Here is a 19430-nt window from a genome sequence, read left to right on the forward strand (position 1 = left end):
TCCTAGGGAAACCTGGACAGGTGGCAACTCTAGCATACAGGCCAGGTTGGGACTGGCTCGTGCACGGGTGTTTAAGGACTGTGGGGCGCGTCCTGAAGGACTCACTACACTTGCTCTTCCTGCCTGCTGCACTCCTGATTCTTCAGTACGGGGACTGCTTCCTGCTCTCGCTCTTGGGGTGCAAGCTAGCGCAAAGGGGGCTGGGAGGGAGTATTAAGAGCTCCCTGGAAAGACGTAGACATAAGAAGCCATTTGCAATGTGCAAGTTTTTATTGGGCCTACAAAACCCAGCAACTGTGTTCTGTATTCTTTACATATGGCGAAATCTCTCATGTATAGGGCACTCTTGTAATAGGAGGCAGGGCTATGGGTGGCCATACAGGAGAGTGAAAGTCGTGTCCTGTAACAGGATTTCTGCTCCCACTGCACCCTAGGCAGGACTGGGAGGCATTGTACATCACTGAGGTAAAGCGCCCCTAGTGGTCATACTTGGGTGCTGCAGTTGTGCGCCACCAGCTGTGGAAAGCTGTGGTTATAATCCATCCCATAGCTCACACGGTGTTCTGAGATTCTCTGGCTCAGAAAGTGCTGTACACCTCTGAGATACTATTACTGCAACAGGAAACAGGAAATTGAGACCAATTCCGTGCTGCCTGCCCTAGGTGTTGTGCACTGCTCCAGTGCTTCAAAGCAGTTGTAAAGCCTGAAGATCCAGCTACCTGAGCATTCCTTCTGTACAAGGAAATCCTCTGAAATTGTAGAGCAGCCCTAGCTGCTCATACACCACTCCCTTCATGTCCCTAATAAAACAGAAAGGTTTCCAGGGGAATGTGGCCTGGGCATCCTTGTACCCTGGTCTCTTAGAGCCATGGGCTACCAGGCAAAAATTAGAGCAGGCCTTGGACCAGCCCAGCCCAACCCCCAATTTACTGAAGGAATGTAAAGGTGTCTTAAATCTATCTTTGCCCCTACCCCTCAATCTTGTTCCAAACACAGTCACACCAAAGGACATAACTGGTCTAAGAGTACGAGGCCCCAAAAGTACAAATGTGCTCTGAGTTTCATGTTTACAGATCATTTCTGCATCAACAGTGACAGTCTTTGCAGACAGCACGGGAGTTTGTAGCCTGATCCTGCGCTCGCATGTGCTCTGTGAATTAGGAAACTAGAGTTTAACTCAGATGCTGGCTGGGCCCATTTAAGACTTAGTGTGAGTTTAGCTCCTTTGCTATAGCAGAGCAAAGGAGAGAAAGGTGGAGGAATTGTGGGAAGGGAAAGGGGCCAAAGGAAAGGAGGAGAACAAAGACAGAGGAGGAGGGATGGAGAGTGAGGAAAGGCAGTGTGGCCCAGCTGAGAGGACCTTGGATAGATGAGGAAAAGCTCTCCCGCCGACATAGCACTGTCCACACCAGCGCTTAGGTCGGTGTAACTTACGTCACTTGGGGGGCAATTTACTCACCCCAGTGAGCGGCATAAATTATGCCAACATAAACTGTCGCGTAGACATAGCCTAAATTCTTAGGGCAGGCATTGTCTCTCACATTGTATGTATACAGTGGAACCCTGATATTGGTAGGGGTATCTAGAAGTGGCAAATAATTAATAATAATGAGGAAGAGTGATGGTCTCTTTTTGCAAAATTCCCACTCCTCTAGGACAAGTAAATTCTTTGGAAGGGCAAGTGAAATGTCATTAGTATTTCCATTAGCCTGATGACTGATGAGAACAAGCAGGCGAATAGATTTTATGCCTGGGCTGGTAAATTTTTGTAAGGCTGAGCTAAACACATCAAAAATGGTGTGTCAAGTGACTCCAGAATGTTTAAAAGCACAGGACATGTTGTGCCCTTGCAATGATGAGACAGTCAAATGTATGAACATAAATACCAAATGATTCCCCAAGAATAACCAACAGTAGTAAATGTTTTTCTTCATTCAGTGATTCAATGCTTTCATCAGCGGATGGTGTTTTTTCGATGGGATTTTACTTCTTCATTCATTTCTAAGAATTCATATCCCTAAATGAAAACAGACTTTGCTGAGGAGAAAAAAATATTGTAGGGTGAAATTCACCTTAGTGCAGGGGCCCGACTGAGGGCTTAAATTGGACTTCCAAGTGATGCATGGGGCTTGTGGGAACCCTGTGCACAATTTCACTCCTAGTGCCTTCTACCATTATTGACTGAACAACAGAGAGCAGATTAGGAAATTACTGATGGAAAAGTAAGTGTAGCAAGGAAACATTTAGTTTTGTAAAGTAAATAATCATGCTTGGCCATTTTGTCCACTTTACTTTGTCTTAGCTTTAGCCTGCGGACAAGGAGGTGCAGTGAAAGACACATGAGGTGGTTTGTAGATGGGAGTCCTGCATTTATGGCATTGGTTCCCTCTCTTGCTCATTAGAACTGCGTATGCTTACAATTACAAAGACTTCCTATAAGTTGCTGTTTGTCTTTCTCAACTGCAGTTGTGAATAACATTTGATTATACTCTGCCTGTTATATGCATAAAATTACACTTTCTCCTTTATGATATCCAATAGGAAGCACTTGTGAATTAATGGAACACAACTTTCTCTATTTTTCTCTTGGGGGAAGGCTTCCACAGCATTCTACAAGAGCCATGAAAAACTTCACCTATTTTCCCCACTTTATAACCCATATGACCCTATGCCCTGTAATGCAGCCACTTACTTTCCATTCAGAAAAGAGTCAACAGGTCACATTTCTGAAGTCATCAATGCTGCTTATTAATTGGTGGCAGGGGCTATTCACTACAATGAGATGTTTCCTCACCCCAAGAGGCTTTCGGCCTAGCAAATGAGAGATTGAAACCATGAATTGAACCCAGAGATTCCTGCATGCTAACAAAGAATGCTACCAGTATGATATCAATCCAGCCCAACAAGCTTCTTTAAAAGGGAAATCCAAAATATGTTAACTTAAAACATAGGAGCAGATTTTGCAAACAGCAGAAACCTAGGGCCATGTGTAATTTGAAGCCAGAATTACTGATGTATTTATAGAATGCAATCATATCTCTTCTCAGCCTGCATTTTGCTAGGCTAAATCAGCCTTACTCTGGTTTTCTCTCAGAAGACAGTTCTCTCCATTTCCCTGATCATCCGTGTATTCCATCACTGCACCTGTTCCAGTCTGAATTCATCTTCCTTGAACATGGGTAACCAGAATTGTACTGGTAAACTTTCTTTGCAGCATTCAATTTCTGTTGAATTACCCCTAGGCTAACACTTTCAAACTTGGATGTCTGATGTTAGGCACCTGAATCTAGATTTAGGCCTCGGTTCTGTGAGAGTCTTAAGAACTGAGCATCTCTGGAAAATCAAGCATCCTGTTATGGTGCTTGAATACAGATTTAAATGCCTAACCTATTTCAGGTATGCAGGTTTGAAAATCCCTGCTTTGCAACTCTCTGAAGTTCATGGTTTTTTCCCTCATAGTTCTGTGGCCTAACCAAACAGTCAGTCAGCATGAGTATTTCAATAGATTCTGCCACTTCCCCTTTTGACACTATCACCCCATTGCCCCAGTAAACAGAAGTATCAGAAAAACTCCCGATTATTCATAATTTTGTTTGGTTTGTGAGTGATATTCTCCTGCTACTTTTTGGCTATTTAAAGGGAACATATTTCTAAGTATCCTTATTCTGGCTGCTTGATGCAATAAAATATGCATATTGCAATGGGTAAGGCAATTTATCCTGGGAAGAGCCTAAAGCATCCCAGTGTAACCCCAGTAAACATGAAAGCTAGAGATGGGCCTGCACCAAACTTCTGGATCAGAGCACCCCCAAAATGTTAGGAAAGCGCAGATCTAGATGTGAAGGATTGTTTAAGGTGACAGCATAACTGCAAATGCTGTTAATGGTTAGCATTGTTTTCAGTTTCTTGTTCCACCCTTTCCCTACTAGGCATCCTTTCACTTGATTCGTTCTGGTAGGTGATTTCTCTTATTCATTCTGCCTTCTTTTCCCAATCTATCATTTATCTCCTGTACCTAACTATCTGCCCCACTTTATTCCTCTCTGCACCATTCACCTCTTTATCCTGTCCATCATTCAGATTTGTTCTTGTGTTTTGGTTCCTCTGAGGTCTTTCCTGACCTTGAAGTCTTTCAGTCTTTCCATTCTCCCTCTTACGCTTCACTGAGGTTTCCAAAAGAGGTACCATAGAAAAGACTACTCATGTGAGCAATGATCGAAATACAAATCAAATTTGTACAGTAATTCCATACTGTCCAATGTTTTAGATGTTTCTTGAGCACAAATAGAAGAGAGCAGCAATCCAAGCACTATATATTATATTTAAGTGCTGACGAGTTATTAAAACTTTTGCCACTTTGTTTAATCTGCAATAACTTTGCAGATCTCACCTATGCATCTGTTTAAACATACTTTCATTTTAATATTGCAGTCAGTTACTGTGGTTTTCGGAAGAAACGGGGAAAAAATCATATCTGTCTATGAGAGAGAGAGATACACACATCCCAATACATATTATTTTCCCTCTTTGGTGCTGATAAGGCAAACATTTTGTAGTTAATATGTGCACTTCTGGACTCACAGCACCCTACCTCCCAAACTTCATGTCCACCTGTCCCCAAGGTCACTTCTCGTATTCCTCCGTTCTAAGGATTCAGATCAAAGAGATATCCCTTGTGTTTTCATGAAGGGAGTGTACTTAGATTGGGGGAAAGGATGGAGAGTGTAGGATCGGTCCCCCTTCCTCCCAGTACTGTGTGTGTCCTCTGCAGTATTAGAGCATCAAAAAGTAATCCAGTGTTTAGTGTGTTATTGGGTGCCTGATCCACACAGGCTGCTACAGCTCCCAGTTAGGGAACTTGGCCCTTTATTTCAAGCTATAGAAGTTCATCCTCTTAGATGTGGAGGATCCTGGGAAGTTTGCAGTGGTGACTAAACTGTTGGTTGTTACAGGTTCTCACCCATGGGATGTTCTTGCATGGACAACTTGTGCTTAACAACTAAATTGTTTTTATTTAATCATTGCATATCACTAGAGACTGGTGTCAGCTGCAACTCTCTGCAGTCCGGGACCCCATCTCTCAAGTAAGAGGGTGACCTTTGGCTTCTGCTGCCATATCCCCACATTGCTACATAACAAGAGCCTCTGCTCCACACAGTCCTCACCCCTGCAGGATTGAGGCCAGAGTGGGCGTTGGGGCTATTACTATGCTGTCTGTCAAGAAATGTGATTATTTTAGCACAGTGGCTTTAAGGGAAGAAAAAACTTGAATAAGATTTCTTGAACTCAGGCACAGAGACTCACCCAAGTAGACAGGAATGGCAAGATGCATTTAACCTCATTAGTTTCAGCAGGGCTGACTCTGCGCAATCCATCAGTGTACAGATACATTAGAGGAACTCAACTATTTCCACATCTCATTTACATAATGGATGGGATGTGAAATGAGTCCTATGGAAAAGAAGCGCCCTGGAGGCACTAAAGTTTATCACAATATGTAAGAGTTCTTTTAGATCATTGCATTAAATTTCCACTAACAAGATAAATTAATTGTCTGTATTACTGTACTAACCCAAAGCGGATAAAGTGTATGTTTTCAGCAGAGGAAGGCAGCTGTTCGAGACAGCTTGGTGGTTATAGGAGGAGGCAGGAGAGATTAGTGTGTCTACCAGTATTTGCATGCCATCATGCCAGTCCTCCCCCTGCCCCTTTAAGAAATCTGGCTCCTTTCTAATCTGATGTTGGAGTTCAGCTTTATTAGTGAGGTGAGGGAGAATGAGTAAATCAACTGTATCAGACAAGCCTCAGGACATCTAGAAATTGATCATTCTGCAGAAATAAGCACTCTTGTGTTTATTAGCTGGGAGTTCATCACTATCGCTTCTCTTTATCCAATTCCTAAGAGATTTCAAAGCTATCATCATGGCATTAGCTCTTCTGAGTGTAGTACTGCAGATAAAGATCGGGAGATCTATCTAATGATGGCTCTCTCTCTCTCTCTCTCTCTCTCTCTCTCTCTCTCTCTCTCCCCACCAGGTTTAGAGCTATTCTGCTTTTTTAAAAAATGGAAGAAAATTGGTGAGGTGAAGTAAAGTACAGTCTTGGTGTCTTAAAATTCCACCTTCACGATGGCAATGCAGGCATTTTTTTTTTAAACAGGAACTCTGTGCTATTGAATGGGACTCATTGTATACGGTAGAAAATCCTTTGCAAAAGAGGTAGAATTTGAAGGCTCTAAGAGGAGAGGAAACAGGAGAGTAAAAGCCATGCAGCAGAACTGTACATTAAAAGTACAGTTATTTTAAAATGACAAAATATGTCAAATGGAAGCCATGGAAATGAATTTCACAAGTTAGATAGGAAATAATATTACTTTAAGAAGAATAATTACTTTCGTTAACTACATTTATCACACTGTAATTCAGTTCCCTCTTCTGGAGCATGATGCAATGCTAAGCTTTTGACTGATCTATGTAAAATCCACTTAAAAAAAATGATTTACCAGATATTAGGCTTCTTCTGGTTCTTTATTCAGTGTAAACAGTAATCAAAATGCAAATAATTTGATCCAGTTAATGTTAAGATGTGAATTACCATGCAAATGGTACTGTATAACTAAACCATGGAAAGAGAGAGAAGAAAGCTCCCAACCTGTAAGAGCAGTGTGATGCATAAACAGATGAAGTACAGTAGTGAATTCTCACAATTCGGTGGGTTATGTGAAATCTAAGGTAATGATCCCTCAGCAGAAAACTATTCCATAGCAGCAACTTCACAGAACTCTGCTATGTGTTAGCTGATGTCCTCTTTAGCATGGCTTTAGCAATGGCACAGTTATTATTTATTATTTGTATCGAGCTAGCACCTAGAGGCTCCAATCTGGAGCTAAACACATATATAACAAAAAGATGGATGCTGACCCAAAGCGTTTGCAATGTAAGTGTAAAGATGAGAGATGAGATTGTAGGTGGCTGCAATATGTGGAGAGAGCACAAGGTAACAATAAGGCAGGCATTGTCATTGAATATAGGTTAGTACAGCACCTAACACAATGGGGCCCAACTTAGTGGTGACCTTAAGGCACTACAGCAGTGTGAATGCTAAATGATATTAGTAATTTTAAATTAATGTATTAAGTACCAGCTAAAGCACATCCGCTGCTAGACAATGAATGACAAAGTAAATTTGTACCAAAATATGAAAAGACACTGTAAACTATAAAGACCTTTAAAAAAAAAGAACCAGTTTTACATCATGATTTTCTTCTTGCTTACTCAGATTTTACACCAGTAATGCTATGACTTGAATAGAGCTATTTCCTGATGTACACTGGTAGAAATGAGAGGCAAATCATCCTTTTACTGTTCTCGGTTGTTCATAATATCCCCTTTGAGATTGAAAACAATTTTTCTCCTCTGGATTTGTCCTGGTTTTTCCATTTGGCAAATATTGATTAATTTCCCCTCTGCTTTGGCCTGGTTTCGTTATTATATATAATGTCAGCAGGGCTCTGGGAATTGAAGGGCCGAATCTGATCTCACTTACTTCTGAATTGGGAGTAAATTCATTAACATCAACAGAGTAATGGCAATGTAAATAAGAACAGACTCAGGACCAGGGTTTATAATTCAACTTGAGCTCTCTCTGTTTCTGGATGTAAACAGAAGCAAAATATAAAATATTGTAGGATCACACAGAGGATGCATATTTTAAATGATGAGTTCTCATTGACAAAATGGTGGATATTAAGTCAGGAAGAAATTTCCACTAGTTACCTAAGGTACATGACATTTTGGGCTTCTTGTTTGTGACCTTCCAAACAGCCTCAAGAAGAGAGAGTAACAGTAGGGTAGCCTGCTCCAACAACCTAGAAAACACATGATTTGGGTTCTACTCTAAACCCTGCCACTGACTCACTGTGTTGCCTTGGGCGAGTCATTGCACTGTTCTGTGCCTCAGTTTCCCTATCTTTAAAAACTGAGATTACAATGTCTACCCACTTTTGCAAAGCACTTTGAGATCTAGAGGGGAAGTCGGATGATTTTCACTTATATCTCAGTGTAAAGCCAAATCAGCAAATTAGATCAGTGTAGTGGTTCATTCTTATTTTTCACCTGGTAAATTAGACAAAACAAAGCGTGTAAAACCTTACAAAACCAAAAAAAAAATAATAATCATACCAGTGACCCCCTTGTGTACTTGTGACAAGCTGCAACTGGAGGGGGTAGTCTTTGAAGTAATTCATTAAATGTGTAATTCTTCCTTGGGATGAGGATTTTCCTCAATGATTTGTATGACCTTGCTAAACCCACCTAGGTGGTAATTGAGCAGCAACTTCTTCTTCAGAAGAAACAGAATAAAAATATTGAAAATATTGACTCACCCTGAAGGCAGTGAGCAGCACTTTGGTCTTTGACCTTTAAGCATCCTAGGGTAGTCAATAACCTGGCTGTTAGATGCTGTGCTTGCCACTGATTTTGATTTGGGAGTAGTTTAACCTTGAACCAAGATCCAAGTAACCACGGCAACAGGAAGTAGGCCTCTACATTCAAGGAGTGGGAATCCATAAATCAAGGTCCCTAATGCAAACACTGTGTGCAGGTAGAGATTTGAGAGGATAAGTGGTTTGGGAGGGATTACCTTTGAAAAATGAATGACTGTCCCTTGATATGCTGAAGCACAGTTTCACAGACTTTTTTCTTTTTTTTTATCAATAGAGGTCAACAGGTTACAGCTGCATGTTTTCATACAGCTTTTTATATAGGCCCTTCAGTTTAATTATAACCAGATGTTGACTTCATGAGGTTGTTAGCATTATTATATACCATGTATATGTACACACACATACATAACAATTTATATAGAGACTCACATTCATGCGATAAATAAATATATAACATACAAAAACTATATTAAACAAACATTAAGTTTGCAAAGCCATGCACTCAAAAGTTAGGAAATGCCAGAATTAAGGTTGTCTGTGCAACCTTAATTCAGCCCCCTTGTGTGTATGGATTATGGTGTGGTGTGTAATTACATGATCATAGACTATTTTTTTTCCATAGGAACCCTGCCTCTTTTAGTGAACAGGATGGACAGTGCTCATTTAATGAGAAGCTAGTCAACATTTTGTTTTCCCCATGTTGTTACTTATATACTGCACGTTATTCAAACCCTCCTTATTTACTCCATTTTATTCAGGGCCATCTCATGGACTTTTCTCTGGTGCCAATCACTATAGCATCAGAGTGCCTCACAAACATTAATGATTTTGTTTTCAGCACACACCTGGGAGGTGAGGTGAGGCGGTGCTATTATCCCGATTGTACACAGGTGGAACTGAGGCACAGAGAAATTAAGGACAAAAGTGCCCAATTTGAGACACTTGGAAGTGATTTTTCAGAGTACTTAGCATTATATAGCGCGCTATGTTTAAAGCACAGCTCCCATTGACCTCTGTTACAGCTGAGAGTGCTCAGCATTTCTCCAAATCAGATGCCAGGGTCTCAAGTCAGACCTAGAAAATGAGGAATACACATTTCATAATTAGTGGCCACATATGAAAAGTTTAGTTCAAGTGACTTCCCTAGCATCACATAATAATGCTGGTAGAGAACTGTGATGGTACATCCTGAGTTTTCTGGCCCATCTAATACAAGAGATCAGACTAGATATCACAATAGTCCCTTCAGGCCTCAGGATCTATGAATAAGTGATTATAACAGAGAAGTTTATAAGTGAATGTGGCAGACACAGTAGGTAGGGGAACTGATACATGGAAAATGCCATGTGGTCATGCCTGTGTTTGTATATATTTGTTTTGTGCAAAAAATAGACTTCTGGGATTATTCTGTTAGCTGAGCATTGTTTATAGAGAACCGTGATGGGACATCCTGAGGCAAAATTATTAAAAACAAATAAAAATCATGATCCTTGCTAATATCAAAACCATATTACACACCCTATTAGGGGAGTATGGAAATATACTGGGACACTAAGAGCAACAGTTCATCCTTTCTAGTAGATACCTAGCACAGCAATCTTGTATACTTCATATTTATTCATCCAAATATTTGTTTCTTTATAATCCCCAGGAATAACAAGTCCCCACTTAAAAGCAGACCAGACTTCACTTCATAGTAGAATAGAAAGTTCTGCCTGTAACATGATGACCAGAAGGAAACCAGCAGCTGTTGAAAATGTTGCAATGCCACCAACGCCAGTGTTATCGCTCCTACCTTCATCGTCAGCAACATCTGATGCAGGTAACTGTGTCTTCCCTCTGTCTCTTCTGTCTATTTTCTATCCATTCAATGCCAGAGTCCAATTAGCTGAAAAATTTGTGCATGTGTAACTATTACTGACTTCAGTACCACTTGCTGGTGTGCGTAATCGATAGGATAATCAGGTCCTGTTTTTTCTAACGTTTTCTTATCACTGTGGTGTCTGAGCTCTTTAGAGCTATATTAATCACAGGATACCAGCACCATTGTAATAATGAGATAAGCAGTGCCATCGTTTGTGGTTAGGGCAATGGATTAGAAGTCAGGATTCTTGGGCTCTATTTCTAGCCCTGACATTCATTGCTTGCTATCTAGCAAGTTTCATTTAATGTTCCCACCATGCCAAATGCTCAATGAATATCTAAGAAGCAGTTGAGGTAGCCTTTTGTGTATATAATCCACTGGTAAATGTGTGTCACAAGCACTCATCTGTGCCCATTCATAGAGGACATGAGTTGTTACAGCCCATAGCTAAATAGACTTAGCTCTGGAGTACCCTGGTTGAGTTCCTGGTATGTTGGCCAAGATGGCAGTCATCACATCTACTCAGGTTATTTTAGTGTGGTTTTATATATTGCACCTGGTGCAATGGACAGAGCCTTAAAAGTAAAGCAGAAGAAATAAGTAATTAAGAGTAGCATTGGATCTATTCCTCTCTCTGAAATTGTTTTCCAATCCACCCATGTTCTGTGCTGCTGTTCCAAATGAGATCATTCCTGATGATGATTTCTTTCTATTAGAAATGTAGCTAGGTCATTTGCCCATCGTCTTTGTTAATCTGGGAAGCTTGCGTAAAGAGATAGGACTTGCATTATGACTTGAATGTGACAAGACTAGGGGCTTTGTCTACACTTAAAATGCTGCAGTTGTGCCACTGTGACACTTTAGTGTAGACATTACCTATGCCGACAGGAGGGATTCTCCGATCAGCATAGGTAATCCACCTCCCTGAGAGGCTGATTCTTCTGTCGACCTAGCACTGTCTACACAGGGATGTAGGTCGACTTTACGCTGCTCGGAGTGTGGATTTCTCATACCTCTGACCAACTTAGACTAACCTAATTTTCTAGTTTAGACCAGGCCTTAGGCTAACCCTCGTCTCCAGTAATAGTGAATCCACAGTACACAGCCCTTCACAGAGATCTTCCTACACCTCAAGAGTTTCTTAACCTTGGTATGCCTCAATTTCCCCATTTGCAAAATGGGTATAATAAATAGTAACCGTTGTCGCAGAGTTTTGCAAGAATTGGTTATTTAATTGACCAATGTAAAGCACCATTAAAGTGCAAAAGTACTTTGCTTCTAAACGAATCCCTTCATCTTGGATAAATAATGAAAACAAGGGCTCCATGCATAAAGTGGTTTCTGTAAAGATAACCTTTTTGTATCAAATATTCAGGAGTCTCTGTTTATATACAGGAAAGTATTAAAGAGCTGAGCTACGGGCAGATTATTTTTTTTTAATGCAGGAGAATGAAAGCACACAAATATTTTATGATCAGTTGCAAGATGAAAGTGTACGCTTGTCTGCATAGTTCACTCTTTCCATTGTCAGAAGTCTAATTAAATTGTTGGTTTATCTGTAGCCCAGATGTTGAAATAATTTAGTGAAAACCAAAAGAAACTGTGTTAATGGGAAAACAGGACAGTACTGTGGGTTTCCTGTAATTAATGGGGAGCTCTTTGAAAACTTCTTGATTCAAACCAAGTCTACAAACTGAGCCCAGCTGTTCAGCAAACACTGTTCTCTGTACTATGCTGTTGTAAATGGCCTCTGGCAACTCCAAAGGGATCTGTAATGACAGTCGTTAAGAATGATCTTTAGTGCTACAGAGAGACCAAAACTCTCCGGAATAAAGTTAGGGAGGTAGTGGTGAACTCCCCAACAGTATGATGAACCTGTGCTCACCTCTTCATGTAACAGAGTGATTCAGACATTTTAAACCAGCACTGGAAATGTCTAGCTTAAGCAAAGCTTCTCCCCTTTGCCTCAGAAGCTATTCCCCGTGTCATATCAATATGGTATGGCTTCCTCACATGGCCTGTAGCCATTTCAATTTGTCTCTATTTGCGAGACAGAGCGACATTGCATCTGTGCAGATGGAGAGAAGAGAAATAAACTCCAGCCCTTTCCAAATAGTTTCTTGTTTTCTTGCAAGTCATAAAAATGTATTTTGAAGGATTCAATTGATTATGTTGTTGTTTTTAATTATGGTGACTTTCTTATGGGGAGGCAGGTTTGTTTGTATCTGGAGGGTGGGATAATAATGGAGTAGGTGTGTAAGGGCTCAGTTGGAAAGAGGACCCATTGAGGTGGATGTGACATTGGTCTGAGACTTTATGGTGTGTATTCACAGGCTGCCCCTGAACCAGGGTACAGGAACTCCTCACTTAACATTGTAGTTATGTTCCTGAAAAATGCGACTTTAAGCGAAACGATGCTAAGCGAATCCAATTTCCCCATAAGAATTAATGTAAATGAGAGGGTTAGGTTCCAGGGAAATATTTTTCACCAGACAAAAGACTATATATAGTCTGTATAAGTTTTAAACAAACAGTTTAATACTGGTACACAGTGATGATGATTGTGAAGCTTGGTTGAGGTGGAGGAGTCAGAGGGTGGGATATTTCCCAGGGAATGCCTTACTGCTAAATGAACTAGCAATTGACTGAGCCCTCAAGGGTTAACTCTCACAACACTCTACAAGGCAGCAGGAAAGGAGGGAGGGCAGACAGAAACAAACACCCTGTGTGTGAGAGAAAAAATGTGCATTTCCCCTTTAAGTAGCTGACCCCAGGCTTAAGTACACTGCCTTGTTAATTAAATCAGCTTGCTGAGACCTGAGAAGGCAGCTACTGCCTAGAAGCTCCCTCCCTCCGTGGTGTGGCCCCCAACTGCTCCACGGAAGATGGGGTAAGCGGGAAGCAGGAGCAGAGGGGAGGGGGAGACACCCTGACATTAGCCCCCTTCTTCCCCCCTCCTCCCGTACAGCAAGCAGGAGTCTCTGGGAGCAGCTCCAAGGCAGAGGGCACGAGCAGCACATGGCAGTGGGGGGAGGGACAGCTGCTGCACAGGGAATTTAGGGGAATGGGGAGCTGATGAGGGAGTTGATAGGGGGGCTGCTGGTCCACCCTGGTTCCAACCACCCACCAGCTAGCTGCAACAGGCTGCTCTTCCTGCAAGCAGCAGATAAAACAGGGGGCTGCCAAACGTTAGAAGGGAGCATTTCACAACTTTAAACGAGCATGTTCCCTAATTGATCTGCAACTTAACATCGAAACAACTGGGACGACTTTAAGTGAGGACTTCCTATACTTGTACAGGGCACAGTAGCATCTGTGAAGAGCTAGTCTCTGTTAGCCATGGGAAAACCTCACACAGCTAGTCCAGAACTGAAGGTCCTTATCTGAATTAATATCCATACCTTGTGAGGCCTTCGCTATAACGGAACCCTCAATGGGCTCTGGCTCTTTCCCTGTGGCTCTTCATTATCTTTGAAGTAAAAGGTCTTTCTCCTGTCTAGCAGCTCCTCTGAGTGGAGTGGAAGAAACGTGCACCTAACATCTCTTCTTTGAGATTGATGCCTAAGTCCATCCTTGTGTTCCTCTCCCACAGCTCCTCTTCACAGTGTGGGAAGTTCAGTATTTGTTCTCCTTCATTTCTTGCCTCCAAGTATTTGGTAAGCTCCTTTCGTGGGAAGGTCAGAAGACATCCTACTCCTACCAGCAGCCTCACTGGTGCTGTAATCAAACTCCCTCCATTCTGGGTTGCATTCTGTAGGCCCGTCTGACGTTGCATGGCCTTTGAGAAGTAGTGGCATGGTTGCCCAGAGTGGGCCTTGCAGAACCAATCCAGGAAAGAGGAAGGTATATAGGGAGGCTGCCAGGGCTGGTTGGGAGAGTCACAAGGCTAGTAGGATGGACCAGGATATGAGGTAAATAGGTTGTGTCTTTAACAAAACTTTTAAAGTCTTTAAAAAGGTTCAGCACATAGGATGGGTGGTTGAGATTGGCTTGTATTGAATCTGTTCTGGTTCACCTAGCTTAGTCTCTAGTCTCTAGCCAGATTGTTCCAAATAGATACAAGCCCTCATTAGGGGCAGTGCAGAGCCAACCCACCAGTATCTCAAGCAGCACAATCTTTCCCCTTGCTCCCTGCAACACATAGGCAATGGTCCTGCTGCACCATCTCCTTGGATGGCCCCACCTGCTCCAAAGGCCAGCACTCAGTTGGAGTAGTGCTATTGCCTCATCCCTTTTGTGGTACTAGAAGAGAACATTTCTGTAGTTAAAGAGATCTAAAGGTGAAGGATAAAGTAAATACAGGAAAAAGGATGCAAAAGAACTACTGAATCCAAATAAGTATTCTAACCGCCCTGGGACTGGGTGCTGATCTATGTGAATCAAACCGCAAAGATAAGCTCTTGCGTAGTTTGTCAGCTCTTTGGGGCAGGGACTGTTGTTTTATTCTCTGTTTGTACAGCACCTGGCACTTTGAGGTTCTGGACCTTGAGTGGACCTCCTAGACACTACAGTAATACAAATAACAAATTATAATAATAACTATAAAGATTAAATCTTATTACGCTTAACCATGGTACAGCATGTCAAGTAGGAATATAAGAGTACATAGTACATCACAGTTTGCTCACTAAGCACTTCCAGATGACTTAATAGCACATAACGCTCCTCAGTCCATAAGTGGCTCCCTTTGACAATTCTCTTTGATATATCAGCACAAGCACACCTCATTAAATCCTATATGCAATCAAATGGCCCTGATGCTCCCCAACAGTCTGGCTCATAGTGAATAGAGACTACAGCTAGGTGAACCCGTACAGATTTAATACAAGCCAACCATCCTATGCGCTGAAAATTTTTAAAGCTTTTAAAAGTTTTGTTAAAGACCAATCCTATTTACCTCATAGGCCTTGGTATATTCAAGAAATGCATACTTATAATTGATAAAATATCACAACACACCTCATAGACTACTAAACTTTACGGTTAGAAGGCACCATCATGCTCATCTAGTCTGACCTCCTGCACAAAGTGTATTATTAGGAATACCAGCTCAGAACCTACAAGAGTAGGAGGGCAAAACCATTCATGTCAACATCTGACTGGCTTCCTGAGGATAGCCCTGAAACAGTAAAAGAGTCCAGTATTCTAACAGGCATCCTAACACTTGGAAGTGAGAGAAACAGTAGAATCCAACAGAAAGTAGCTGGCAACTTGCCAACTTAACAGTCAATTCCAAGGTCAAACCGCCCAGGAGTTAGTTATACATGAGGAAGAAGAGAAGGTATCTAAACAAAACCAAGGAAGACACCAGATCTCTGCTTCTCGAGGATATCTAGCATGCTGCTGATAAGAGTTGATAACCATCACGTGTCCATCCACTCATTAAGGGGAAAAAAAATCCACCTCAGTGGCAGAACGGCCCACTTCAAAAACAACTGTTTTGAGAAAAATAAGCGTGGGATGATCAGAAAGTCACTGAGGCACCGCAACAGCAGTTATTGGCAGATAAGTATTATAATCCTCAGAGAGCTTTGGTTGCTGTTTTATTTTCAGTTGATTGCGGGGTGGGGAGGAATTCAAACTGGAAGTGGTGCAGAGAAGGGCTACTGGGATGATCCAAGGAATGGAAAACCTACCTTATGAGAGGAGACTCAAAGAGATTGGCTTCTTTAGCCTAACCAAAAGAAGGCTATGGGGAGGTATGACTGCTCTCTATAGATACATCAGAGGGATAAATACTAGAGAGAGCGAGGAGTTATTTAAGTTACATACTAACGTGGACAGAAGAACAAATGGCTATAAACTGTCCACCAACAAGTTTAGTCTCAAAATTAGACAAAGGTTTCTAACCATCAGAGGAGTAACCTTCTGGAACAGCCTTCCAAGGGGAGCAGTGGGGTCAAAAAAACCTAACTGGCTTCAAGACTGAGCTTGTGAAGATTATGGAGGGGACGGCATGATGGGACTGCCTACGATGTCCTGTGGCCCATTGGTGACTGCCAGTAGCAAAAATCCCCAACTGCTGGAGATGGGATACGAGATGGGGAGGACTCTGAGTTGGTACAGAGAATTCTTTCCCAGGTATCTGCCTGGCGGGTTTTGCCCACATGCTCAACGTCTAACTGATCGCCATATTTGGGATCAAGAAGGAATTTCTCCCCAGGTCAGATTGGCTGAGACCCTGGGGTTTTTTCACTTTCCTATGCAGCATGGGGCACGGGTCACTTGGAGGTTTAAACTAGGGTAAATGGTGAATTCTCTGTAACATGACATTAAACCATGATTTGAGGACTTCAGGAGTGGGTGAGGTTCTGTGGCGTGCGGTGTGCAGGTCAGCCTTGGATGATCACGATGTTCCTTTCTGACCTTAATGTCTATGAGTCTATGAAAAGGAAGGGAAGAGAATGTGGCCAACTCTTTGCAATTTTATCTCAAGTTTTGCAATATCTGGGATATTTTTAAAATCCACACCTTTTGTGGTTACTTGCTTACATGAGAATCTCAGCTTTTTCTTTTCTTTTTTAAATTTCAGTTTCTAGCCTCCTGGTTGCAGAGAAATGCTTGAAAATGTGATCTGAGTGAATCCAGAAAACAACTCTTTTTTTTAAAAAAGCAAATAAAAAGAACCTCAAATTTATTTATTTTTTAAAGATTTTAAAGCCAATCTCATGAGTTTTAAATGCTTGGGGTTGGCAATACTAGAAGATGTAACAATAGCCACTGGAGTCAGTTGACATTGACTCTTGCCATGTGACAGGGATGTGATCATGTCTTAGACCATGTAATCAGGCCAGGAAATAAAAATCAGTCTCTTACCAGGACTCAACCTGAGAACACTTAATCTACACTTTTTAGGGGTAACCAAAATACTTGCAGGGAATTTAGTGCAACTAATTGGATTTTCCCTAGCAGTTTGGATATTTCATTTCCAGCCTTTCTATATTTGTTACCAAAATGACTGCATTCCTCTTTTCTTTGTCCTCTGTGAGTCACAAACTGTCAGTGATTTTTTTTTTGGCGGGGTGGGGGGAGAAGAGTGGGCTACATATGGAAAATATATTTTGTTTTGTAATTAATGAAAACCAGACTTTGGGAAGTTGGCCATCCAGGTCTTTATTTATATGAGAGCATATGTCTGTGTTTTGTTTATGACTCACTCCTACTTCTTGCATTGTAACTTGGGTTTGTTTATGCAAGCTCTTCGTGGAATCCAAGCAACCTGGTGCTATATGAGCCAATAATTTATGTTCTCCAAAGGGGAAAGACAATGAATGAGTTTTCTACTCTGAAATTGGTGTATCCCAGAGCAAGCAAGTGGTGTTTTCTGCCACTTGACTGTTCTTGGTTATCTACAGAAAATGTTAAAATAGAACTTTATTTTAAACTACCGCTAGAAGGATTGGGCTGTTATCCACGAAGGGAGTGATAACCCCCAAGTGAACCTTTCTATAAATCTTGGCTGCTTTTGAAACTTCCAGGATTTGAAACCCAAGCGACTGCTTGACAGTCAGGTGTAAATTAAGTTTGCAAGTAGACATGGACCGAGGTTAATTTAGTGGGATATATTTTATTCTTTACTACAAAATCCTGAATTCTCTCATTTCTTTTCTGTTAGTGCAGAAGAGATAGGTTAGGAGCAAAAGGAAATCCACATTATTTCAGTAGGTTAATCAATACATTCTGTTTCATTCACAAAGGGATAGTCACTTACTCATAACCTGTGAGCAAGTTATGAACTGTGTACTGAAGCCCCCATCTAGTGAAGAACAATTCAACAATTTAATACGGTTGAGTGTCCTAAGCAAAGGACTGCTGAGTTCTGTTCCCAGCTCGGACAATGACTCGCCGTGTGATCTGGAGCAAGTGACTTAACTACAGTCTTAGATTCTGATCTAAGCTACAGTGGTCTGAATTAAGAGTAAGGGCTTGATCCAAAGCCCATGAAAGTCAATGGGAATTTTTCCATTAACTGCAATAAACCTTGGATCAGGCCCTAGCAACTTTGCAGTCAGTGGAGATAAGTCACCATAAAACCAGTGTAAGAGAGACCAGAACCAGACTCTGTGGGTCTCAACTTCCCTATGTGCAAGACTGAGTTAATAATTCTTACCTAGTTCACCAAGGTGTCATTTGGACTAATCGGTTCATGTTTGCACAGACCTTTAAAAAACAGAAAGTACCACTACGTAAATTCTGGTGTTATATGCGACCCATGCAATCCTACTGATGCCAAGAATCCCATTCAAGTGAACACAGAATTTAGCCCTAAGATCGTTGTCACTATTATTGCTATATTTAAAGTATACAAGCAACATTTTCCTGATTTTGAAATTAGCATTATTAGTGACAGTTTTTTAAAAAAAATGCTTAATTTGGTAAGGGCAAAATTCTGTGCAATCCAATGGAAATTCAATATTAAAACAATATCTACCATCATAGGTACTTACATGGCCCCCATTTACTGTAATCTTTGGGCACCTCACAATCTTTTAAATGTATATATCTTCACAACACCCCGGTTAGGTGAGGAAGTTCTTTTACCCCCATTTTGCTAGATATGGGCCTAGTGGGATTTTCAAAAGCACCTAGGCATTCATTGATTTTAATGGGAGTTAGATACCTAGGTGCTTGTGAAAATCCTAGTAGGCACCTATCTGCAGTTTCAGTTGTCTAAAACCTTTAGAAATTTGGCCCAAAGTGACTTGTCCAAGGTATTTGGCACAGGAGAGACTTTCCTACTTTGTCAGACACGTGTGGTGTCCTGCCTCTGGAAATTTCCACCACATGCATCTGATGAAGTGGATATTCACCCACAAAAGTTCATGCTCCAATACGTCTGTTAGTCTATAAGGTGCCACGGGATTCTTTGTCCCTTTCAATATAGGTTCTCAATTTGTCCTAAAAAAACAAGTATAGTAGGGGAACTGAATGACAGTCTTGCACCTAAGTACTAATATTAGAAATTCTGGTAAGTTTTAGGGGGGGGGTTGCAATGAATAAATTTTGCATATGCACATTCACTTCCTTGTTCTGCCCAGAAAACTAGTGCTGAAGCATTTTGAGAAAAGGTGTTTTAATGAGGTGTTTTGGATGCTTCTCTGATTGTACGTACTTATGAATGGT

At 41.3% G+C, this 19430-nt stretch overlaps 1 protein-coding gene across 2 annotated transcripts in view; it reads left to right on the top strand.

The window, feature by feature from the left end:
- The window catches only part of SETBP1 (SET binding protein 1), a 323214-nt gene that overhangs the window by 297011 nt on the left and 6773 nt on the right, over positions 1-19430 (top strand). For both annotated transcript variants that reach the window (XM_045020887.1, XM_045020888.1), the window contains exon 4: positions 10095-10265. In XM_045020887.1, the coding sequence (XP_044876822.1) occupies positions 10095-10265 (171 nt within the window). The remainder of the gene's footprint in view (positions 1-10094; positions 10266-19430) is intronic.

The sequence above is a fragment of the Mauremys mutica genome, chromosome 6, assembly GCF_020497125.1.
Source record: "Mauremys mutica isolate MM-2020 ecotype Southern chromosome 6, ASM2049712v1, whole genome shotgun sequence".
NCBI classification, from domain to species: Eukaryota; Metazoa; Chordata; order Testudines; family Geoemydidae; genus Mauremys; species Mauremys mutica.